This window comes from Anthonomus grandis, chromosome 2, assembly GCF_022605725.1.
Source record: "Anthonomus grandis grandis chromosome 2, icAntGran1.3, whole genome shotgun sequence".
Taxonomy (NCBI): Eukaryota; Metazoa; Arthropoda; class Insecta; order Coleoptera; family Curculionidae; genus Anthonomus; species Anthonomus grandis.
This window is the reverse complement of record NC_065547.1, coordinates 35,616,152-35,642,690: the sequence shown is the minus strand read 5'-3', so window position 1 is coordinate 35,642,690 and position 26,539 is coordinate 35,616,152. Positions and strand designations below refer to the sequence as shown.

The 26,539-nt window shown below is 32.1% G+C and overlaps 1 protein-coding gene across 3 annotated transcripts; it reads left to right on the top strand.

The window, feature by feature from the left end:
* The first annotated feature begins 494 nt into the window (after positions 1–494).
* LOC126750658 (zinc finger protein 675-like) lies at positions 495–25,555 on the top strand. 3 transcript variants are annotated; one of them, XM_050460331.1, is made up of 8 exons: positions 495–749; positions 835–1,019; positions 6,166–6,465; positions 9,664–9,840; positions 9,903–10,094; positions 12,589–12,704; positions 12,802–13,098; positions 21,748–25,555. In XM_050460331.1, the coding sequence occupies exons 1-8, from the start codon at positions 615–617 to the stop codon at positions 21,750–21,752; spliced, it is 1,407 nt and encodes a 468-aa protein (XP_050316288.1). In that variant the 5' UTR covers positions 495–614; the 3' UTR covers positions 21,753–25,555. The 3 variants fall into 3 exon arrangements, with proteins under 3 accessions (XP_050316288.1, XP_050316287.1, XP_050316289.1); XM_050460330.1 differs by lacking the exon at positions 21,748–25,555 and having other exon boundaries at positions 12,802–13,712; XM_050460332.1 differs by lacking the exon at positions 21,748–25,555 and having other exon boundaries at positions 650–777; positions 12,802–13,712.
* Positions 25,556–26,539: the final 984 nt, after the last annotated feature.

Sequence of the window (26,539 nt, the reverse complement as noted above, 5' to 3'; positions counted from 1 at the left end):
TTGGGACAACTAAAATTTGTCAGATTGACCAACATCGAGAGGACACAATCACGGAAAATAGCGGCCACCTAGTAGTGGTCATTTACTTCTCATTGAATTGCAGTCCTGGTATTATATTTATTAAGTTCGTGGAATAAACCCTTACAACCCTTACAACCTGAAAGTGCAATAATTACAAATTTAAGTAATAACTAATAAGACCAAAAGTCAGAAAGGGAGAAGTAGATGTTCTGCATGAGTTGTACGTATGTACGTCATGCTTTTTTAAGAATTGTAGCTTGAGAAGTGATTTTGAGATGTTCATAGCATTTCTTCATACATTCCCTAGTCTTTTTCAGACCTGACCTTAAGAGAGAGACGTTTAAGCCAAGTTCCCAAAACTGGCAAGTAACGTGTACGTGTAGTGCACATTTAACGAAATGCTGGCCGTGCTGACCTCTCTCTTGTAGCGAGCCTTTAAAAAATTCGTAAGTGGTCGTTAGAGTGACTTTAGTTACGACCGTCTATAAAATTCAGAAACTGTTTTTGTTGTTTGTTTTTTGTTTATACTTTTGAATTAAAAAGGAAAAACCCTGTTTAAATCTTTTTCCCACGATAGTGCACAATGAATTAACATGTTTGATAATCAGGAAACTTGTTGTATTTGTCTTGAGAAGAGTCTATTTGTCCAGTCTATTAAAGAAAGCAGTTTTGGTTTGCTTAGAAATGTAAAATGTCTTGAAAAGTTGAAAATCTGTGTTCCTGAACAGGTAGATGTTTCATTGTATAGATCTATATGTAAATAAGTTTTATTAAAGGTCTATAGTTGTTTTATTTATACTGTAATTATTATAGGTATGGGAAGACTGGTTTAATTTGTGTAATGATTGTGAAGAGAAATTGGATGTCACATACAATTTTGTGCAAGTTTGTTTAAAAAGTGAAGAGTATAGAAAACAGCTCTTAGAGAATAAATCTAATGAAGAAAAAGAGGAAACCAAACAGAGTTATACATGCTATTTGTGTAACAAAACATTCAGGTAATAAAAATAGTTGTTATGTCTTCTATATATTTCTATTTCTTGCTATTCTCATATTATCATGACATCACAATTGGTAATTTTCCATTACTATTGAATGCTCAAATAGTGCAACGAATTAAGCGAAAGTTACAAAGAATTAGATACAGAAAAAAATTTTTTTAATAGACAGAAAGACTTTTCTTCAGAAATGAAAATGCAAATCTTTTAGTCAAGAGTAAAGGTGGGTTCATAAAATCCGGACGGTATGCAGTAAGAAGTAATAAGTAAGAGGTATGCTCCATGCAGTAAGGATCATGCAAATTCATAATATAGAAATGTAAGAATTAAAAAAACATAGCAAAATACACCCTATCTCTCTTTCTGAATATTTTCCTCTCTAAAATCCCTACTAGCCTACCCTTTTGATTGGTTATATTGGTGAATATTGCCATTCACCTACGATTCCTAAGAAGTATGAGCCAAGAAATAAAATTTGACCATTTAATGTGTCTCTAAACGGCTTGTAGCATATGGCAAAATATGCTATAACAAAACTTAACCAAAGAAAACAATGATAAGGCTAATAAAATTAACAAAATGGTAGAAGTCAAGACATCTAGTAAAAGCAGTTAAAACTAAGGTTTGAACATTGGATCACAAATCTATGACAATAAAGGCAAAACATATTTGAATTATTATTGAATGTTGACAGAGTACTATAGCAGGTTGGGGAATCCATTTGGTGGAAATGAAAATACTTGTAAAGGAGATTAGTTAAGAAAGAAAGGGAGGGGGAGGGCTAAATGATTAGTATTTGTCAAGAAGGATATTATTTATTTTTTTTTTAACTTCTTTATTTGTATAACTTTAAATTTACATCACTATTTTATTTAATTCTCTAAACAGTGCTTTAAGCTCTGGCCTTGAGAATATTAGAAATATACAGTGTTGGATTGTTATACACTTTCTACTATACACCTAAATACATTTAATTTTTTTTAAAAAACAACATATAAACTTGGATTTCCTTAATGTTTTCAAGAATTTTATTATATGTATCACTAGCTTGTGCGATTGGATTGCGTAAACCTATGTTTGTCCTTACTGTAAAATTATGGATATTACCTTGAGCCCTAGTATTATGACTATGAATATGAATTGAGTGTACAATATTTACATTAGATTTTTGTTGTTTCGTAAGAATTTTTTTAATTAGTTTAATTTGTTCTAGTTCTAATATTGTATGGAGTTTTGGGATCCCCAATTCTTCATATCAAGCTTTGGTATTAGTAAACCTATCATAGTTATATAATACTTTTAGAATTTTATTTTGTGTTATTTGGATAGTATTAATTAAAATTTGTTTTTGCACATGTCCCCCATATCGGCAGTAGATATCTGAGGTGAGATAAAAAGAAGGCATTGTAGATATTATTTTTGGTTTTTGCACTTAGGTAATTTCTACACCTGTAGAGTACAGGAATCATTGATGTGAGCTTGTTGGAAATATGCGTAATATGTTCAGACCAATTTAATTGATTATCAATAATTAAACCTAAATATTCTATACTTTTTACTTCATCAATTTTTAAATGATTAATTTGTATATTCAGGTCTGAAATGTGTTTATTTTTTTGTTTAAATGTCATAAATTTCGTCTTCTCTATATTTATTTTTATTTTATTATAAAGCAGCCAGTCAAAATAAGTTATTAAATCTCTATTGATTTCTCTAACCAACGATTCCTCTTCCTCCCCAGTGTACACTAAAGCAAAAAAGTACTCGTCAGCAAAAGCACAATAACGGGCTCTGAGGTTTTCACGTCTTAGGCTTAGCACATAAATTGAATATAGCAGTGGCCCAAGCACAGAGCCCTGGGGCACTCCATACTCAGTGCAAAGAACTGAACTCTGGATACCATTAACTTCCACATATTGCCTTATTCCTGTTAAGCACGACGTAATTAAATTTTTCATATTGTTCTTAAAGCCCAAGTTGTCTAATTTACGTAAAAGTATATTGATGCTGACCACGTCAAATGCCTTTTGCAGGTCCACAAATACCGCAACCACAATAAGTTATTAAGTTATTCTTCAGGCTAAGCTGTTCTTGTTTATTTAACTGAGGTTTTATTTGTGAAATTTCCTCCTGTAGATGTCCATTAATTTCGATCTGCTCGTTGTATTTTTAAATTAGGGAATCGTGTTTTTTGTCCATAATGTTTAGTTTTTTCATCAGGTCCGTAAGGGTAATATCAGTTCTCTCATCATCTTCTACGCATGAATCACAAATCCAAGGCTGTGTGGATTTACTTACTTGTTGATATGCCCTTACCGACAATTCAATACACACCCTATGCTTCCAACCGTAACATTTCTCACAAAAAAGACCATCCGTATCAAGCACTTTCTTTCTGTACTTATTACAAGTTGTGCACTTCGTTTTCGGCATTCTGGCAACGTTGCCTGCTCGATAGTGATAAGAGATTGTATGCCTGTATCGGGTTACTGTACCAAATATATACAATGGAAGTCTATTTTCACTGAACTGGTTAAATTAAGGCTTATTTTTTAGTCTACACGTGTATTTTCAAGTCCGTAATAAAAACTGATGTGATTTTTTATTATTAAAACTCACTTAAAACGGTGAAAAACCCCAAAATTTACTCCAAAGTGAAATGCGATAACAGCGACCAACACTGTTGCAACGTGTTGCAACTATTTGTTGGAATTCAAAAGGTTGTGTCTACTTAAGAAGTTACATTTGTGATTTTGGCTTCCTTTAACTTTATTAATAGCACTTTACAGAAAGGTTACATAAAACAACTAATCCTAGTATAAAGCATACACCTGAATATTATAATATACTGTATTTTATTATATTATTTTTTATGCTAAAAAGTAGTGAATTAAAGTCTCTGCTATTATGGGCTACATGTAAAAGGTAAAAAGTAAATATTCATGTTGTAATTTTACATCTTGAAAATTGCATTTTGATACAATGCCATATTAAAATAAAGTAGATAAGAATGTTTGATTATCCATAATACAATTTCTAAATTAAAGATACACTATAGAAAATTGTGTGCACCACTTTTTAAGAAATTAAATATTACATTTATTACACATATCAATTGAATTAGAAACGGTATTATAGTAGAGCTTATCTAGTCTGAAATTAATAATTTGAAACGTATATGTACAGGTGAAAAAAGTAATGCCAACAGTTTTGTTAAAAACAGTTTTGCCAACACCAGAGGCATACCATTTCTGAGAATAAATTCATTTAATTTTTAATGTAACATTTATTTAATTATGTTACATAAAAATTATGATATATTAGTTTTTAAATATATTTTATTATCTTGTAAATGAAATAATTTGAAATGAACAGTGCACTTCTAAATAGTCAACCATTTCCTTAATTTAAAAAAAAAGGATGTCAGAGTTGAGTAATTCAACTATTGTGGCATCCCTCAGATCCCTTATAGCATCTAGCATATCATTTATTTGAATTTTATTAAATATTATCTCATGGGCATCCAAATTGTGTAAAATATTGGGGTTAGTTCCTGAATCATTTGTATAAAGACTACCAATGTTTTTAGGATAGGAAGGTAAACAGACTTTTTTTACATATTGATATAAATCCAGAATGATATAAGCTTATGGTGTGCTGAATAAAAGAAATTTAGTTTTTGTGGATGTTTTGTATTTCTTTTTAATTTCATATCTTAAATTTAAAATCTCAAATAAGTGATATTGCTTTGCTCTACATTTTATTATTGGGATACATAGATCCACAATATTATGTACAGTTCTTTATAAAAGGCAATATATCAATATTATCATTGTTAAATGCCATGTCCCTCCTACACATAATATAATCTTATTTTGTAATATATTGAATATCGTCACCTCTAGATCTACAAGTTGGTTGATAATTTAGATTTATGTGAATATTAAAAATACCCGTAGGAAAGAATTCACTATAAGCAGCCAAGTTCTAAGCCCATATAAAATTTACCAATTTAAAATTCAGCAAATTTAAAGCTGAGTGATATTGACATTCTGATAAATGTTAATAATTTTTTTCTTTAATATTTTTATAGTAACAGTTTAGCTAAAAAAATGGAAAAAGGGTGTGCACATTTTAATTTTTAAGCTTTTCTAGAATGAAAAAAAATTCTATAGCCTATTTACCAATTTATTTTTCCCTGATTAAGTTGAAGATTTGTTTTTGAAATGTAATTAAAATTTGTTGGATTTCTATGTTTGTTTTACACAAGAGGGCTCATAGGTCTATTTGTGCTAACAATAGGGACACCTGCAGGCCATTGTTTATTTTTCAAAAATTTACTCTTAACTATTATATTATAAGGCTTTGTCTGCAGTATACGATTGATATCTTTTGACAATAAAATCTTATTTTGACTTTGACTTTAAAATATTATAAATCTTAAACACTTTGCATAGGCTCTTCTGTTTGATAACTGGTGAACATGTTCATCTGAAATCATTTCATGCATCCTTATATGCAATATACAGTGCATTTTTTTAATCTCGGGTCATAGGGTTTTACGTGTAATATTTTCAACCCCATGTTAGAACCTGTTCTATTTAATCGATAGGATTGAAACTTGGAACAAGTAAAGTTTAAGTTAACAGACTTTAAAAAATCCCATTATTTTGCAATGAAATTTGCGAGAAACCTATTTAAAATACGTTTTTCTGATAAAAAAGTTTGCTTTTTCTGCACCTCGTAACCTTCATTACCTTTACACTTCAAAGCAGGTAGACAAATATCTGACAGTGACACAAAATAATTTCCTCAAAATCTCAAAAATATATTTTCAAAAATCAACAATAAACAAATAAAACCTTTCAAATAAATTGTTCAATACTCGTATATAATAAGTGTTTCATTTGTCACTCTCATTTCTTCTGATCAAAGTTTAAGTAAGTAAATCCTTAATATAAATTGAAAATAATCAGAGCCTCAATATTGTATTAGGTACCCTTACACTGAATTCTTTCACATCATTAAGTGTTTTATTTTATAAATATAATATAATATTGTCTTATAAACAACCTGTTTGTTAATGGTTGCAATTAAATTCCTGCTCTTATATTTTTGTTAGTAAGATTTAATTTTTCCATTTCAGCTTAAAGCGAACGTTAGGTTTGCATATAACTCGAATACATACAAAACCAAAGAAAAATAGGAAAAGAGTGCTAATTACAAAATCTGACCATAAACAAAATGAAGTGACAGACACTACCAAGAATCTAAAAGTAGAATTATTGAAACAGGAAAATGATGATTATTCTCAATTTCAACCGTTGCCTGAAGAATTAATAAAAGAAGACATTGAAAAAGAGGAACATGATTTTGGTAATAATCTGAGTGAATATGAAGAAGAAAATAATTTAGGTGAAAATTTTATCAATAATGATTCATCCAGGTAGGTCACATTTTTAATGTAACACATAATGGCCAAGTTTTGAATTGACCCCTGCTTAATAGAAAAAAATGTAGTAAACATTTTAAATGTAAATGTGTAACTAAACTAAATTTAGTATTATCAGTTTTTTGAGTTTCATTTATAATATTATTTGTATTTGTATTTTTTTATGCCTCGCTTTTTGTGGTGTAAATTTAAGTATGTAAGTATTTTAACAAAGGTATTTCAGATAATAGCAAAGTAAACATGTTGTATAAAATAATACATTTGGTGATATCAAATTGAATTATATAAATTTTATAGGGCTTGTGTAATAGCCGTGTACCGGCGGCATATAAGAGTTTAGCGGCAAATATTTATTTCTCAATCAGTTTTATTTTATTGGCAAATTGTAAAAAACACACAAAAAGTTAGAGATAAAAATATCTTAAGTCGCTCCAGTTTAAGTTCAATACATTCTTATATGATCTTTTTATTAATTTTATATAATAATAAGAACCATCTTCAGTGGTGCCTTTTTAAATTGGAGCAGCTTCCTTAGGGATTAATTACGGAATAACATTTACATAAACTTTTTTTAAAATTTTTTGGCGCCCGAGAAACTGGCGGTAAAGTATTGTACACTATTTTTGGACCACTTTGTGTCACGTCCTATAAATGCTCTATCCTCGTACTATATGTTGTTTTCAATCTGCAAACGTTAACTATGCTGATAAATGATAAATGACCAATCCACATTTGCCAACACTGATTTGTATTTTCACATTATACACAGTAGTAGCCGAAAACAAGACGATGCAGCCGATAAGAATTATTACACTGCCGGACAAACTTAGACCGAACTTAAAATATCTAAAAAAAAGCTGTGGTTTCTGCATTTTAGCAGCTTTGGTTTGTTTTTGTAATTCAATAATTTACTTATATCCTCAGTGAGTGACAGTGTGATAAAATGTCTGGTAATAATGGATATTTTATTGAAGTCATACTTAGGTATGACGGCTTGCGCAATATCTCCTATTCTTTATTTATTAGTTTTATAGTTTTATAAAAATTTATTCTTTATTTATTAGTTCAAAAGGGGGTATTCGCTAGCGTCAAATAGCTATCCTATAGTGTGATACATCATTTTAAACCGTATTCAATCTCTACTTAACTGTGTATGAAAAATGTAAGTTTATAGACTTATAAACAGTAAAGGTGTAAAAAGGTGTTTAAAAAAATAAACAATTTAATCAGTTCACAGAATTTATTTTATTAAGTGCTCAAAATGTGCTCCGTTTTTCGCGAGACAATAATAAAATCTGTTTTGAAATTTCTCACGAACATTTGCAAGTGTTGTTCGCTAGTATCGCTACATTCGCGAGTAATTCGATCCATTAATATTTTCTGGTGAGGTTTTATACATTTTGCTTTTTGAATACCCCCAAAGGAAAAAATCTAGTGGTGTTAAGTCTGGCGACCGTGCGGGCCATTCAATTGCACCACGCTTGCCAATCCATATCCCTGGAAACTGTTCATTAAGCCATTCTCGAACTGTCAAAGGATAGTGCAGGGAAGTTCCATCTTGTTGAAAATACAAATTATTTTCGTTTAGTATCCCAACACCATTTTCATCCACTTAGTTTTCTTAATTTTGTTTGACAAATTTTCTCTTAAATTTGTCAGTTAAATTTGTTTCTAAAAGAAAATGGCCCAATGATTTTGTTACGAGAATTTTTTTTCAGGATACTGAGTATGATCCTCTCGAAAAAGCTGTGGATTTTCATTATCCCAGTATCTACAGTTATGCCGGTTTACCAGTCCATTTAGAAAAAAAGTTGACTCGTCACAGAAGCAGATGTTCTTTACTTAATGCTCGTTCACTGTCACATCAGTTCGAAAAATTCATTTAAATAGAATATTTAGAAAAAAAATATTTGGGCTCAATGAACTGTTTATTGCCATATATTTTTCCTGGTAAATCGCTTCAATTTTGGCGAAGAAATATGGAAAATTGTTTGCCATTTAAAATAATGTGTAACACTATGAGGCAACCATTTGACCTACCAAAGTTTCAATTGATAAAATGTCTCTTATTACCGCACATTTTTGCTTGCTTTTTGCCTATACGTCAATCGATTTAATTTTTTCCGGCTTGGTTAGATAGGAGATTGTATGCCCCTTTAAAATGATGTATCACACCTGGATAGCCATTTGAAATACAAAAGTTTGAGGTTGATAAAATATTCATTATTCCCAGACATTTTTGGTCACTATTCGCTGGTACGTCAACCGATTTAATTTTTTTGGCACTGCTGAATAGAAATTTTAATGCTACTTCCAACGATGTGTCACACGATGAGTGTTTCTATTTGACATATCAAAGTGAGGTTAGCTGGAGGTGAGAAGGTGGTTGACAGAAAAATATACAATTAAATATACAATTAATTAATTAATTAATTGAGGGTGGTTCGTTTTGAAATGATAGCATTGTATGTTAATTGTTTCGCAGAAAAATTAATTTCAGTATTAATTTTAAATTAACTTTTTGGTGGAAGAAAGGGTATACAATTTTTCTTCAAAATATTTTACTGATATCAAATGTGGTATTATAATATGGTTTTCTATTATTTTTTGGCATGATGTATGTATCCAATCCTACAAGATTAACGAAAAATTGACTTTTTTGTGTAAATATACATATGCTGAATCTGAATTAAATAAAAGCTAACTAGAAACTTTAAAATATTAATGAGCGCCACCGAATTTTTAGTCAAAAGGCTCAGGGCGTTATTCAAAAATTTATCAAGAGGACAAAAATACGGAAAAATAAAAATCCATGGATAATATGTTTACAGGCTCAACATTTCAACTTATCGACTATTAATGAAGATCCTGTATCAAATCAAATTCGATTCAAATACTCATTCATTTATTCACTATATTCTTCAAATCAAATATGCTTTCTTAGATCGGATGGAAATTGGCCTTATAGTTTCAGCAGTTCATTAATGTTCAGACTTAAATCTAAAATACACATTTAAATATACACCATACAAGTGAGGTAGTTGTTTTTTTTAAATGAAAAGAGAAACAAAATTCATTCTTTGCTTCCATAAAAAAAAATAGTCGCTCGAGTCTTGTCCGACTATTCCTATAACTAAATATTAACTACATTCAATTAGGTAGATATTTATAACTTAATATTAAATTTTTTAGTGAAGATGACCTTCCACTAATAAGAAAAAAGACAATCAAGAAACGTCGGCCCAAATTAGGACCACATCGATGTGAATTTTGCGAATTATCATTTGAGAGATCTGATAAGTTAGATTATCATATTAGAACAAAACATACATTTGAAAAGCCTTTTAAATGTGGAGAATGTGATGCCAAGTGAGAATTTAATTATTCTATGGTGTATTGGTTCTGTTATTTATTAGATTTTTTTCTTAAAGATATTATACGCAAAGTAATTTGAACATACATATACGGAAACACACTAACGAAAAGCCCTACGTTTGCTCAACCTGTGGAAAATGTTTTACCTCTTCAAACGAAATATGGCAACACAACAAAGTTCATAACCCCATTAGAAATTATATTTGCGATGAGTGCCAGAAGAGTTTTAAAACTCATAGCAATTTGAGGTATGAACAATTGTTATTATTTAATTCATATCATATTCATTGTGAAAACGTCGTAATGGACATACATTAAAGTAGGAAAAAACAATAAATTTAAAAAAATCTGAACAATTATTTAAGAATAATGTTTTAACATATGTACAGTGGTGGCCAAAAGTATGGAAACTTTTTTAATTTGTATTTTTTTTTAAGAAACCAGGAACTATAATAAAGTTACTCGTATTGTGATAAAGTATATATAATGTATTACCTAACTTAACATATTAATTTTAAATTAAACGTATTATAAAAAGAAAATGAAATAAAATTAATATTTTCTTGGCCAAAAGTTTGGAAACTAAAGAAAGTTATTTATATAAATTACATCTAAATCAAAATCTGCTAACATTTTGTGGCATATCCCTCCGAATTTATTACTTCTCTACATCTTCGTGGCATAGAATCGACAAGTCTTGCACAGTCTTCACTGGAAATGGCAGCCCACTTGCACTGCAAACCACACAGTTTGCAGTATTTCCCACAGTTGAGCCTTGTTTCAAATCGAATGGTTTAGAATCTTCCTGTCCAAATGATCCCATAAATTCTCTATGGGATTCAGATCTGGGGACCGTGAAGGCCAATCCATTAAAGCAATGCTCTGTTTATTTAACCAGTTTTTCACAAATTGGGACTTGTGTTTAGGGTCGTTGTCTTGCTGAAACAACGATCTCAATGGCATTTCCTCCTCAGCATGAGGCAACGTGTTGTTCTCCAATATGTCTTTGTATAGAAAACGGTCCATTATTCCATCAATTTTAACCAGGGGGCCAACACCTGATCGGGAGAAATAACCCCACACCATTACGCTTCCACCACCATGTTTTACCGTAGGCATTTGTGGCTGTATCTTGTACCTTTTGGTCGCCGGACATAATTTCTCCCGTCACTCCCAAATAATTGAAACTTACTTTCGTCACTAAACAATACAGTATTCTAATTTCGGTGAGACCAGGTAAGATGATCTCGTGCAAATTTCAAGCGACCCTTTCTATTTTTCTTTGATATTAGTGGTTTCTTTACAGCAACTCTTCCAAAAAGCCCCACTTCATTTAGCCTTCTTCTCACCGTGCGAGCAGATACAGAAATCCCCATTTTCCTTCCCCATCCTCATTTCTCCAGATATATATAGAAGTTTTCTTTGGGTCGTTCATCGATATTCTTTTCATTACCTTCATAGCCCTTTTGGACAACTTTTTTGGTCTTCCTTGCTTGTGGGCTACCGAAACATTTCGTCTCACTTCAAATTTTTTAATTATTTTTGAAGCAGTGCCTTTTAAAATGTTTATATTTTTACTTATTTCAATTTGTTTATAACCCTTTTGGTATAGTTCAACTATGTTACTTTTTAAATCACTAGATAAGTATTTACACTTAGGCATGATGCCTGTCTTCACTCAAACAAAATCGTACCGTTAAACAGCTTGTAGTAAACAATTATTATGATTTTATTAAAGGTTTACATACATTGGCCAAAAAAGTTTAAAGTTTCCATACTTTTGGCCACCACTGTATATGCTCGCGATCTGTATAAAACCAACCAGTTTTAATTTTATATATAAGTCTTTAAACTATAACTAAACTTTTTAGAGCAAAAAGTTAAAATCTTAAGTATAACTGTATTTTAAATTTCGTATATTTGATTATTAAGAATTTAAGTCAAAATATTTCTGGGAAAATTCACAAAAAAAACAAAGATTTGACCTTTCGTCTTTGATCATCTATCATTAATTAGATGTCAATGGTTACTATATCACACTGTATTATACCAAATTAAAACAGTTCTTTTAAATATCTTTTTAACCATGTATCACACTTGCATATTCAGCAATTGTTTTCGGTACTTTCCATTCCAAGATTTGAATAAGAAGGAGAGGGATACGTAGATATATTTTTTTATATAATTTAATTTCTACCCCGATAATGTTTTTAATATGAAAGTGCGATACCGGACTGGTATGGAGGACTGGAAACCTGATATAATCCAATGTGACCAAAAAGGGTAGTTTTATAAAAGACAAAAAATTTGGATTTGCAATTTAAGATCATTATCATCATGTAGGGCGGATAAGGTGGTCATGAACAACGACTTTAAATAACGCCAGAAAGAAATGAAGATGTATATACAGTAGATATGCAGAATTTTTCAGGAATTATTAAGATTTTTTTTTCGAAAATGTGGAATACTTTATTCGCATAATAGCAATAAAATAATAGTTCTTTTTAATTCTTTTTTTTTTAATTATTTAGCTTTATTTAAATTTACAAAATAACTATTTGCAACCTATTTTTAGTTTTGACTTAATAGCTTCGAAATATCGACTGACTTAAATATTTAAGCATACTTCTTTAAGAAAGCTGTTATTCATTTTTTTCAATTTGTTTTGAATACGAATTTACAATGAGCACGTATCTACAATGTGTTTCTCTATTTAATTCTCTTTTCTCGATATTTTTTTAGGACTCATAAATTGCAAATGCATCAGGATCCTAGTTCATGGAAATACATTTGTACAATATGCGGCAAAAGATTTCCACTGAATACTAATCTTGTTAAACACATGCGACGGCACGAAGGTATTTTTTTAACTTTAATTTTACACCTCTAGTAGTTATCAAAATTATTTTGCAAAAAAGAAACTTCAATGATTTCTCCAACTACAATTTGTTTTAGGAATTAAGCCATTTAACTGTCACCTTTGCCCAAAAAGCTTTGTGGAAAAAATAGACCTCTCAGCTCACCTAATAAGCCACTCAAATGAGCGTCACTACAAGTGCGACCTTTGTTTGAAGGAATACAAAAAGAACGATAGCTTAAAAAGACATATGAAGATGGCCCATGATATCGGTACGGTGGTAATCAAAAAACCAATTAAAAAACTGAACTGTCCTATGTGTCCTAAGATATTTGCTTTTAATAACAAATTGCAGAGACACATCTTAACTCACACTGGTGAAAAACCAATTAAATGTGAGTATTGTGATAAGCGATTTCGCGATAACTCTGATAGGAATAGGCATTTTAGAGATGTACACAATATTGAGCCGAAAATCGAACCTAAGGTTGAGCACAGAATATTGTGAATTAGATACAATAATTAGGGTCATAAGCAAGTCGTTCGCTATTTTAATTTTTGTGAAAAATTTAATGTATTATTACAAATACTGTCGGTTTGTGTGCATACAAAGATATTAACGTCCAATAATAAATACTAGGTAAAATTATAGCTTGAACCACTTCGCCGGTTCTACTTGCGCTGGCCGCTATGAAAGGTAGATCCATTTTTTAGTGAAGCTCCAATCATGTATAAGGGAGAGTGGGGGAATTGTGCGCACCTAAGCAAGATGTTCTTTCATGACTAGACCATTGATCTTATTATACTGATACTTAAAGAAAATTAAGAGCATATATTACACTTTTATTATGTAAAAGGAAATATTTGTTTATGTTTTATAGAACCATGTACCACAACAAAAAAGTGCAAAGCGCACAATTCCCCACGCTATGGGGTAATTGTATGCAGAGGGTGGGGAATTGTACGCATAATTTCAAATATTCTTTGATAATAAAAAATGACAAATCAAGAGCGTTTTATAACGTATTATAACGTAACATATGTTTAATTAATACTGCAATAATCACATAGATAACCTTCAGCTCAATCAGCATCACTACATGCTGCATGATTCCATGTGGAACAGCCAACGCATCTGTACCATAGCTCCCTATTTCGTTATGGAAGGGTTATCTCTACGTTCAACATCATCAAAATGATCCGAATCATCTTGGTCGTCGTCATCGCACACATCAGATTCACTACTTGTTTTTGACAACCTTCTCTTTTTCTTTGTTACCGGTCTCGTTTTTTTAGTGTTGTCTTCTTTCTTGTTATCTGTAAAGTTTCTTTTTGCAGTCTTAACCTTCTTGGCTGCTGTTGTTCTTCTTTTCTCCTCAGCTTTTTCTAATTGCTCTTTCATAGGGGTCGATATTGGTATTTCGGAGCACTGTTTACCACGAGATTTTCTCTTAGGCTTAAGATTTGATTTCTTTTTTAGAATCGGAGCAAAGCTGAAAAACGAGTTGTCTGATGTGGAAAGCTCTTGTTGCGACGAATTAACTATTTTATAGTGATTTACTGGAGATTCTCGTGATGTAGAAGGCCCAGCAGCAGGTGTTGAGGGTCTCTCAATGTCGGGTGTAGAAGCTTCGACTATCAGGGGTCTCATCTGATTTGCAGGTGCAAAATCATCCTCGGTGAATTTATCCGGGTTCAACGGATATATTCCAGCAGTTCTAAAGAAATAGAAGAAAAAAAAAGGAAGAAAAAAATTCCAGAAATAGCTTTCTCCATAGTAGCTACTTTTAAAAATGCTCTATTTAAAAGTTCAGCTAAGTCGTATTCTGAAATTCTTTAATGTCCCGTATTGGTCAACTGTAGATTAATTTCCCGAGAGAGTTGGTTTTTGAAAGGACTAAAAAATGTTAGGTCCAGTGGCTGAAGGTGGTCAGAAGTATGAGGTGGCAGAGAGACCATGTGAATAAATTTGCTTTTACAAAATAAATAAGCTTCTAGCGATATGTGACTGGAGTGATTGTCTAGAACAAGGAGAACAGGATCGTGTTCTGTAGGATTGACGCTTTTTCAAAACGTTTTAACCATTCAATGAACAGGTCTGAATTGATCCATCCACTTTTAGAGCAGGCGTAAAGAGCTCCGATTGGTCCATTTTTTTGTAGGACATTCGCTTCCTTGGGTATATTAGCATAGGTGGACAATAGTTACCTCCAGCACTAACTGCAGATACTTCTGTTATTGTTCGCCAACGCTCCCCGAAATAACAGCTCCAACTTTTTTAGCACCTTACGTCCATAAACTTTTGCACCACAGTGACTCCTGTCTAGTTCATGTTAAAAATCCTGTTTGGAGGAAACTTATGTCTGTCCATTACCACTTTCAGATTCTCGAAAAACTTCTTGGTTGAGTCAGAGTTAAAAGAAGCAATTCTATTTATGCTGGTGCCTTCTGGCTGCCTAAGTTTTATTTTAGGATTTCGTTTCAGGAACCCATATAACCAGTCTTTACCAGCAATTTGCTTTTCAGATGAAAAAACATTTTGTATATCATGCATGCTCTTCAGCATATTTAAATGCTAACCGACGAAGTTCTATGGGCGTCAAACCTTAAAAAAGGCTTGGCAAGCACGTACTCTTTTAGTTGGGCCTCAATATCAGGAGAAAATACTGCTTTACGACCAAGGCGCGATGATACAGGATTTTCTTTTTTCATTTGCTTTCTTAATGTTGACTCTGGTATATTGAATTGCCGGCCAACTTCTCTTATTTTTTTGCCATTTCTAATTTCCGCTAAAGCTTCAATTACCCCACTCTCCCTTATCTGCCAGTCCTCTCTCAGCTCTCGTCCTTCTATAAGTCAAAATTGGCATCAAACCCTAGTTTCTAGAAAGGACTAGGAAAACCGCTGTAATTGTATTTATAACTTGCGTTAGATTTGTTTTAATTTAAATCTTAATTCATTGATTTTCGCACCCAACACATAACTTGACTAAACCTAATAATTGGCTGACTTTCATTTTTTCCTCTTTATAAAAATGGTCAAAAAGTATGTACATACATAGTTGTTTATTGAAAATATATAGGGTGTCCGGAAAAAGGAGGCCAATCCGCCGGCCACATATAGGGTGGACCAAAATAATGCTACTTTCGTTATGCCATTTTTTGATTGGGCGCTTGGTATCCAATATACAGGGCGTCAAAATGAGAAATATAAAATCGTTTTTTTTTATGTAAGTCGAGTGTTTCATGAGGTATTACATTAAAATGTGGTGTAAGAAGGGGTTTTTTTGGAACGAGAAATGGATATCCGTTCACGGATTCGCTATACCTTACAGAGGGCGCCACCTGCGGTATATTGCATGTGTTAAAAATACCAACACTCTTTTGTAGCCCTTGATATCTTAATTTTAAAATCTAGATATTTCTTTCTAAACAAATTGGCTGACCTCGGGCACCAGTAACTTTTTACGTACTCTCAAAGTGACAAATTTAAACGCTTCTGACGCTCTTAACAAACTTCTCAATTACTCCTAAAATAAATCTAAATTTTTTAAATACATATTTGTATTTGGTGTATTTTCTTACAACTCATAAAAACCATAATGGCTCATAGACCAAGAAATGTATCCTTTTCCGAAATGGCGGGCATGATTTTGATGTTTGGTAAGTTTTAAATATTATTGTAAACAGTAAATACCTGTGAATTCTCAACTACGAAAATGTGACTGCAATGTTAGTTTAGCCGCTAGCACTATGCCCATTGACTTTTCCAAATCGATTTCATCCCAAAAGAAAATATTTTTTAAATTTGATTAACCGCTTAAGGGAGACTGGAAGTTTTAGCGAAAGACTGTTCAACCAGAGCAAGAGGAAGAAATTTTAAGAATTGTCGAAGGATCACCAAACATTAGTACTAGGGTTTTGGCTGAACGTGTGAGAAATATTGAGAAAACCGAGACACATAATATTTTACGGAGTCAAAAACATTACCCATTTCATCTTCAAAAAGTACAGAGTCTTTCACCCGACGATCCCGAGGCAAGACTCGGTTTTTGAAGATCGTTATGTGAAATGAATAATAGAAATGTGGATTTTATAAGGACGATTCTGTTTACTGACGAAGCCACGTTATACTATATACAAATATCCATAACGCACACATATGGGCTGAAGAGAAACCTAGGGCCATAGTTGAGACACATCATCAAGTTAATTTTAAAGCCAATGTGTGGGCAGGTGTTATGGATAATTTTTTTTTAGAACCTGTCATTTTACCAGGTATTTTGACTGGTGATTCATTTCTGTTTCTACAAGAAATGCTGCCCGATTTGCTTGACGATTTTCCTCTAAACTTAAGACAAAATCTTTAATTACAACTCGACGGTGCTCCGGCTCATTTTGCTACAAATGGGATATAGGAACTATTTACATCAAGTATTTCCTAATCGCTGGATTGGTCGTCTGGATTTCAAGTTGAAACCAAATATTTTTCAAAGCCTTAGATTTTCTTTAATAAAGAGGGCTCGCATGCGTATTCAAATGAATCGAGGTCACGTAGCAAATAATTTAGGGTCATTATTCTATGATTTTTATTGTAATAAGTAATTTAGCACTAATTTAGAAAAAAATAAAATACGTTTATTTGTTAACTTCTTAAAATGTATTTGATTTTAAAATTAAGATATCTAATAAACGGATTCTCAGGTCGACATTTACTAAGAATACTTTTTTTACAAGAAAAGATTGGATAATTAGATTTTTTTACTAGAACTTTATTATACAGGGGTACAAAAAAGTTTTGGTATTTTTAACGCATGCAATATACCGCAGGTGGCGCCCTCTGCAAGGTATAGCGAATTCGTGAACGGAATTCAATTTCTCGTTCCAAAAAACCCCCCCACACCAAATTTTAATTTAATATCTTATGAAACACTCGACTTACTTCAAAAAAACGATTTTATATTTCTCATTTTGAGGCCCTGTATATTGAATACCGAGCGCCCAATTAAAAAATGGCATTACGAAAGTCGCATTATTTTGGTCCACCTTATATGTGGCCGGCGGATTGGCCTTCCCTTTTCCGGACATCCTGTATAAATTAAGTTTGTGTATTTTTTTCCAGTATAAATTATGATGGGAGTCTATAAATTAATATTTAATCAAAGAATTTTTCTTAAGATTTTAAAAATTGTGTAAAAACAGTGTTTATACAATATGTCCAAAAATATTTTTTTGCCACGGTACTCATACAGGGGTCGGCATAAGTCAGTTAACGCTGTCCTGCGCTATTCAAAAATAGTGCGAACGCGGCAACGGTGCTTGCCTTACCGAATTTGTGCGATTAGAGGTGGGAAGTATGGTATTTGTCACTACTTGTTGTTATACTCTATTTCAGAAGTGTGTAGAGCAATAAAACCTCATTAGGTATGCAAAAGTGGTACCTGGTGATCCACCAATATTTTATGCCACTACCTTAGTTGGGTATTAGTTTCAATGTAAAATTCTTTCTTTTCGTTGATTGCAGGTAGTGCCACCCGGTTTTGGGTCAATTTATGAGTTTTGCCCATTGTTACCCACTGATAAACATTGAAAACGGTTCGCCAAAGGCGTGCAACTGGGACTTGTTTTTTACCTTATAATTAATGTACTTAAATGCTATTTTATTTTAGAAAGTTACTTTTGTTTAAATGGGATAATATATTTTTTTCACAAATTTATTGAGCATAATATGTAGAGTAAAACAGTTGAAAATGTCACTTTTGGATCTGGCACTTTTTGAACAGTGTATAACAATTTTAAATTATAATAGATTGTAGTCTTCTTCGTCATCTGACGAACTGTCATCACCTCTTGACATTATAATTAAAGGATCGACTGTCTAATCGATGAGGTTGTCAAGATCCCACATTTTGTCCTCTTGCTTAATTACATGCTGGACTGCTTTTCGCCAATTCTCTGGTGTCGCTTCCGTAATGGCTTGATCAAACAGTAGCTTAACATCTTTCATTTTAAAAGTCGTGTTTTGTCTTGCTACAAATCCTTTTACCTGCGCCCATATCAGTTCTATAGGATTTAGTTCGCAATGATATGGCGGTAAGCGCAGTACAGTCATATTATATTTTTCGGCTATATCTTCCACGGCGTATTTCATGAAACGAGTTTTGTGTAAGTTTGCTATTGCCAGCAGTTCTTTTTTTATCAAATTTGCTTTTGCAGTCAGCCAATCGATAATTTCTTGCTTTCTCCAACTTGAAGTTGGCGTCTTCTCTATTCGCCGTGAATGATAGCTTGCGTTATCCATAACCACCACCGAATTAGCCGGAAGAAATTTTATCATTTCACCAAAATAGTCCTCGAAAACGTCTGAGTTCATGTCTTCATGGTAATCTCCTGTGCGAGTCGACTCAAAGGTTAGCAGACCTTCTTTTAAAAATCCCTCTTCGCTTCCAATATGTGTGATTATAAGTCTTTTTCCTTTTCCCGAAGGTACTTTAATACCCGTAGACAGGCCTTCTATGAAAGCTTGGCGAGCACTGGTTATATTTTTGTCTTGCCACATTTTTTGGACTATATAACCTTCGTTAATCCACGTCTCATCAAGATAAAAAACTTTCTTTTGCTCCCTGCGGTACTGCTTGATACTTCTCAAGTTTTGTCGTCTCCAACAAATAATTTCGTCGCTCTCCAGTAAAAGTGCTTTGCGGTTATGCTTTTCCCAGGCAAAATCCATATTTTTTAAAGTTTTCCATAAAAGTTTTCTACTTATCAACGGAATACTGTCATCTCGGCCAAGCTCCATTAAAATTTTGTCTAGGGTGGGTATTTCCTTTTTAAAATAAAAAGAGTGAACTTTTCTTCGAATTACACATTTAGCATTTTCATCAAGGACTTTTGTAGGTCGTCCTGGCTTTTGCTTGGGAGATTCCACTTGACCTGCTACTTTTCTTTCCCGCAACAATTTGAAAATGGTGGACTTTCCAATTCCACTCATTCGAGAACATTTTTCAACAATTTCTTGCACAGTAAAACTAGGGTAATCGTGTTTTATGCAATCATGTACATTTAAAATAATAACTTTTTCACTCAGCGATAGTGGAGAATTTTTAGTACATCTTTTCGTTGGACTGAATACCTCCATTTTTTAAATATTGGGATAATAATATTGTGATTACACTACAGCGTAGCAGTGACTACTAACGTTTAAAATATGATTTAAAAGTATTTATAATCTGTATATATTACCTGACCCCATTTTTGAATGTTACAAAGCGTTAAAAGATAGGTACCTATACAAAAGGATTAAAAGTATTTATTTAGTATTTAATCTCTTTCAAAATAAAGGCATTTAATCCGTGAAAATTAAATTCATAAATATTATAAGTACCTGCGCCTATGAACTACCACGAAATGTAGCCAAACAGAACGGAATTCCCCAGTTTATTGCTCTATACACTTCTGAAATAGAGTATAGTTTACGATTGTGGGTCACCGTATTTCGCTATTTTCAACAAGACGGCGCTCCGCCGCACTTCGGACTTGAAGTTCGCGAATACCTGAATGCCGAGTTTGGTATGTGGATAGGAAGAAGAGGAAGAATTGAGTGGCCAGCACGGTCACCCGACCTAACGCCATGTGATTTTTCTCTGTGGGGAGTACTCAAAAACAAAGTGTTCGCCACCCCATTACGTGACATTGAACACTTGAAAATGAGAATTCAAGAGGAATTTGATGCACTTCGCAACAACCCAGAATTCTTTGATAAAACCTGCAAAAGCGTAAATAAGCGGTGTCATATCTGCATTGAGGAAGGCGGTCTGCAATTTGAATACAAAATGTATAGAAATAATCAAAGCAATAAACTATTTTTCTCTATCGTTTTTTTTTCTTCTTTTTGTTTGGTATGCAAATTGGTTAACTGACTTATGCCGACCTCTGTATATCAGAGTCTACTTTTTTTTAATTAGGTTTAAACGAACACATTTTTGAACTAGCAAACATTTTATTGCATTAAAAGCGTTATCTTTACATCTACTTTTTAATTTTATCTCTCGTAAAAGTCGAAAGTTGCACATGTGATCTTAGAGGATACTATCTTATCATAAATTTCATTCAGTTTTTTTTTTACAACAGTGCACTCTTTGTTGTCTTTTTTAATCTACGATAGTAGTTCGTATCTTCTTTTTTTATAATTTTAGAAAACTAAAGTATATCAGAATTAAACTAACTAAAAAAATTTTTTTTTCCATCAAATCACTAACAGAAAATTTAATTTAATGTTCGCTTAATCTGTTACCATAGGCATTAAAAATAATTTTTTGATGGATATAATCAAATGGTTTTCCATTTAAAATGAAAATAATTTTAAACCTAATTTTTGCTTATTTTGATATATCTTATCATTTATTAATGGTTCTGTATTTCACATCATTGGTCAATTTTTAATACACTTGACTCCAGAGTCTATACACATTTGATCTAGGATACAATATCCTTTATATCCCCTCCAGTGGACTTTTTTCTTTACGACATGCGACATACAAATATACGAAATATTTTATTTTTTTACGGAATACTCTGGCACAAAGAGGAAAACTATGCTACTCGAGTATAACGAGTAGGGGAGACCGGTGTCAATTGTAACAAAATATGCTTTTTTATTTTTCGTTGGTTAATCTTGCGCTCTAAAAAACTAAATTTATTTTGCTAAGGATATGTTCTACGTTCGATAAAACTTTCGGACTTGGTCGGAAAAGTCGGAATTTAAACTCATAAAATTTATACTAAAATAAAACTATACCACTTTTTAGGAGGCTATGACAACTGTTACAATTGGCACCTATCTGGTGTCAATAGTAACAAGCATGGTGTTAATTGTAACAACCATCTATACCGACGCAAAAAGTAAAGAAGGGGTTATAATAAAATACTTCACCTTAAAATAAGTTTATTTTTTAAGTAAAATAGGAAATATAAAAATAATAATCTTATAATTCATCATCAGAATTACAGTTTACATAAACATAAAATAGGTTTTTATCTGTGCAGGTTAAACGCGCCCATTCTCTGCAAGTTCTACATTGTATCCATTCTTCTGAGCTTGAGGAATATGATCCAGAACACACTAAACAGAAAGTGTCATCATTAGAAGAATCTGAAGAGTAATTTTCCACCGGTTTTTTCTTAACCCTTTTATTCACTTTCTTGCTCTTATTTTTATTTGTTTTAGTGGTGTTATCTTTGCCAATTTGCCGTTTTACTGAAACTTTCTTCTTTAAAGTTTGTTCTTCAATAGAGTTTTTTTCTGGTGTCAGTCAGTATAGCAGTTTTTCTTTTCATTCGACCCCCTTTTTTCGCTTTAGAAAGATCGGCTTTGGACAAAGGTTTTACAACATCAGGTGTAAAAAAATGCTACCGGTTGTAGTTGAGGCGAAGGAGTGGTGTCCTTGACAGTTGATGGTCCTGGCTGAGGTAAAGAATTAGTGTTTCTTGTCGTTGATTGTTCCAATTGATCTTCAGCTATTTCAGCAGGTTTAGCTGTAGGTGATTTTGTTGTAGATTGAGTTTGCTGTAGGGTTTCATCTAGTGGTCTATCAGTTACCGTTGATGGTAAGAAAAATCTGAATCTTGAAAAATTCCACGGTTAAAAGGGATAAATGCCGGTGTAAGAAAATCCTGATAAAATATTTGTTGGTGTAGTAGCTAAAGGTAAAGATGATTTAACAATTGATGGTAAATTATATATTGTCATACGCTTTCCTGGATTGTTCTTCATCCATTGATCGGCGTAGTTGTGGAAATCCTTTTTAAAAGGACCACTTACACCACGATTCAGTTGGAGACGGTGGGAAGTGTGTGGTGGAAAAGACAACAATGTTATGAAATTTGCTCTGCAATAATCTATTAATGAAATGGATACATGTGAAGAGTGATTGTCTAATAAAACCAAAACTTTATAAGTCTCGCTGGGTTTAGTGTGTTTCACAAAGTGTTTTATAAAGTCAAGAAACTCATTTTCTTGCATCCACCCGGACTTATTTCCTTTTCCTACGCATCCAACGGGTCCATCTCTAATAAAATGATCCTTGAAATGCAACCGGGGAAATACAAACATTGGCGGAATTGCGTTATCAACAGCGTTGACAGCCACACACAGCGTAACAAGTGTTCCACGCTCCTGACTTGCCACTGATCCTACTTGTTTGGTTTCTTTTTTTGCAATGACCTTGGTTGGCTTTTGCACCGTGGACACACCAGTCCCGTCAATATTATAAATATTTTGTGGCTCAAAATTGTGTCTTTCCAAGACAGTTGCCAGTTTATCAAAAAAGTTGGAGACATTTTCTTTGTTGAAATTCATGGCTCGCGCAAGACTTGTTGCTTGGGGTGTGCGAAGTGTTAAATGAGGATTTCTTCTCAGGAAAGCTACAAGCCAATCTTCACTAGCCTGTTCTACTTTATTCCATTTTTGAGGATAGTTAAGCCGATTGGCAGATGCACACTGAAAGGCTAGTTTACGAAGATCCCGTGTAGTGAGGCCAAAGTACAAATCGACAGTTTTTTCACAGTATTTGACTAGCTGTGACTCTTTCTCAACAGTAAATACCCTGTTGTAAGGATTGTACCCCACATTAGGCTGTAAATTATTACGTAGAGCATTTATAAAGCGATTTAATGAAACATGGCACATTCCATAACTTTTAGCCACTTTTCTAACAGACTGCTCATTATCAATAACCTTTCTTCAAATAACTTTAGGTATCAGTCCCCCGTCGGTCTTTTTTGGTCTTGGTTTCACCATTTTTTATGACTATAAAGAAGAAAATATTTTTTTAAGAAATCGTTAAATATTCTAAAAGAGACTTGATAATTATTTGTTGTCGTATTGGCTTATAACAATAAGACAACAAATAATTTTGCCATATAAGGAGTCAACAGATAAATAAATAAAATCGGCATAAAGTTAAAAAACAACTTTGATTTTAACACGTACTATGGTGTCAATTGTAGTACGTGTTACAATCGACACCTGATACCTTTCAAAAGTAAAGTGTACATTTCTGTTTACTTAAGAAAAAACAGCCAACCGCTATCCACTAAAAAATAAAGCAAAAGCTTTATCAAAGCCTACATTTACCTTAAAAAATTGTCAATCTTAAAACTTTGGGGTTCACAAACAAAAATGTGACGCCACGTTTATTTACTTTTCGGCAGTTTATTAAAATTTTCCTACAGAACGAACGGCACGCACGAAAGATATATTCAAACTAATTACGGATCAGTAGAGATGTTGAAAAAGTAACTATTCGTTACAGGAGTACTCGTTACTCATTGATACCCGAAGTAACGAATACCGAATTCAAAAACATATGATTACTTTGATTACTACCTAATACCTATACTCTATACTATTTATACAGCATCAAGCGCAGACCACCGTACGTATGTATGGTGTATGTAATCAAATGCGAGTTATACGAAAACATAGTATAGATACGAAACGACTAACAAATGATAACGCTGGAATTAATAGGTAAATACCAAATCAGCATTTTTATTTTTAATTCAATTTTTATTTTTTTTTTATATTTATTATTAATTTTTGTGCATGATTATTGTCAATCGGTATCGATAGCGGTATTTTACATGCAAATACCAATAAAAGTAACACAATCGGTACAGTAATTATAGTAATCAAAGTAACGAATACTTTAAATGATTACTTAATAGTCGAGTAACGATTAGTAACGAGTAATCAAAAGTAACGAAAATCAACATCTCTATGGGTCAGTAGAACCGCATTTTGCTTTGGGCCATACGCGTGTTTCCATAAAATTGAAAAAGATGGTGCTGTTGTCGGTCGTGTTACTTTCGACACCTGTTACAATCGACACCGGTCTCCCCTAGTGCAAGTGCTAAAAAGGTGTCTGAATATTTTTCTTAAGTTCTGGAATTTTAAGAAAAGTATATTTTGTGATTTGATATTATAGTTGGAGTTAGGGTAATTTGGTCTTAAAAAACTCTATTGACATTCTACAAATAAAACTAATAATGTAGGTTTTAATTTTATATATTTATTTTTTATATTCACAATATTTTTAATTACAAGTTTTACTTGTATGATTATTATATACAAAATAAATGTAATATACTGGAAATATTTACATTGTATGATTGTGCATTGATTTATGGTTTTTTTTAAACAGTATTGTGTATTTTAAATAAATATTAGAAGAATATAATTAGACTTTGTTGTTTAAAAGCGAACTTACAACCATCAATAGGTATATCCTTTTATAACAAATTAATTTATGCTGATTAAAATTACTTCATGTGGAATATACGAATGGAGTTATCAAAGGCTTTACAGTAAAAGTGGCAATGCCCGGTTTTTTTGCGTTTGAAGTTTTTGAGAGAAGAATGTATAAGAGCGTATTTTTATTCTTATCCGCCTCTATCATTGGAAAGTGTATTTAGCAATTTTTCTTTCTATTGTTTTATTTCACCGCAATAACGGTAACAGCAAACTAACAATAATAGCTATAATGTAATAAATAAAAAATATTACTATTAAAAAATAGTAATAAATTTTGTTATTATTTTTATTAGTTATTAGATGTGTGGATTTATTGGTTTTACAATTTTAGATAAACCCGTCAATGTATTGTTTTATTGTTATTTAACTGCTGTAAGATTGTAAGTGTCTAAAAGTATAAAAAAGCGTTGTGGCATGTCGGGTTTATATGTAATATTTTTTTATAAAAAATATATAATTTTAAGTTCCTTAAAGAATTTATGTACACATGTATATAAAGGTTTAAAGTTTTATAGGGTTAATTTTATTAACGTCGATAGAAAGTGTACTATTATTTAAAATTAAGACTTTGTAATAAAATAGTAAATTATTGTAGAAGGGATAAAGTTGTGTTTTTCTATGACTTGTGGTGAAATTTGGAATTGTAGAAACGTTGTATAATAAAATATCTTACCCTACATCGAAAAACGACTAATTTTTGATCAATTCTGACATATTTGTTTGTTATTTGTTGAAAAATTCAAATGTCACAAATTCGTAATAAGCTTCATCTGGTTAATTAATTCAAAAAACGAGTATTTTTTAAGCGGCTCATTTACTTTTACCACATAAATCACATTTTGGCTATCTTTGAGACTCTAAACTTTTATGGATAAATCTGCTCGTTGTCTTGTTTTACTTTTGGTACTAGCTGCAAGTTAAACTTATCTGACAAGAAAAATTGTCATTCTATTAACAGATAACAGTTCTACAGAACTCAAATATAAGATTCGATTGCCCGCTTTGTTACTGTCTATGAAATTCAAGAATTTAATCTGTAATGGCAACTCGCTAGAGGTACCGTGCTAATAGTGCAATTGAATTTTACTTAATACTTAAAATCGAAAGAGTAAAATTAAGCTTCTCTAAATCTTGGTTATAAAATATAAAACTATTGGTGCTCCAAAAATGACTTTTTATAATGAATTTCTTATGCTTTATAATAGTTTTTCCTTCTAAAAATGTTAGATATCAGTTAGATCTGAAAAATTGGTATATTTATTAATCGGTTTACTAAGATCAAAGATCTTAAACCATATTTTTTACAGGCGCTAATGTGGCCAGCCAAGTCCATCTTAGATTCTTAGAATGCCTTTACAATCAATTTTTCTATTTAATCGCACTTACAAATTGGTACTGTCAATTTCAAATTGGAATTACAATCAATGCCACATGCAACGCATGAATCAATAAGCTACCCATTTAATAGTTTTGTCAATACTGTAGAGAGCGGAAGAAAAGTGCATCTCTTATGGGAGTTTTAGT

Bases quoted from the DNA above. Each gene is read 5' to 3' on its own strand.
- LOC126750658 (XM_050460330.1), top strand. From the start codon at position 615: ATGTTTGATAATCAGGAAACTTGTTGTATTTGTCTTGAGAAGAGTCTA. The intron at 6,466-9,663 runs GTAGGTCACATT...TAAATTTTTTAG, and splicing joins ATCAATAATGATTCATCCAG to TGAAGATGACCTTCCACTAA. The intron at 12,705-12,801 runs GTATTTTTTTAA...AATTTGTTTTAG, and splicing joins ACACATGCGACGGCACGAAG to GAATTAAGCCATTTAACTGT.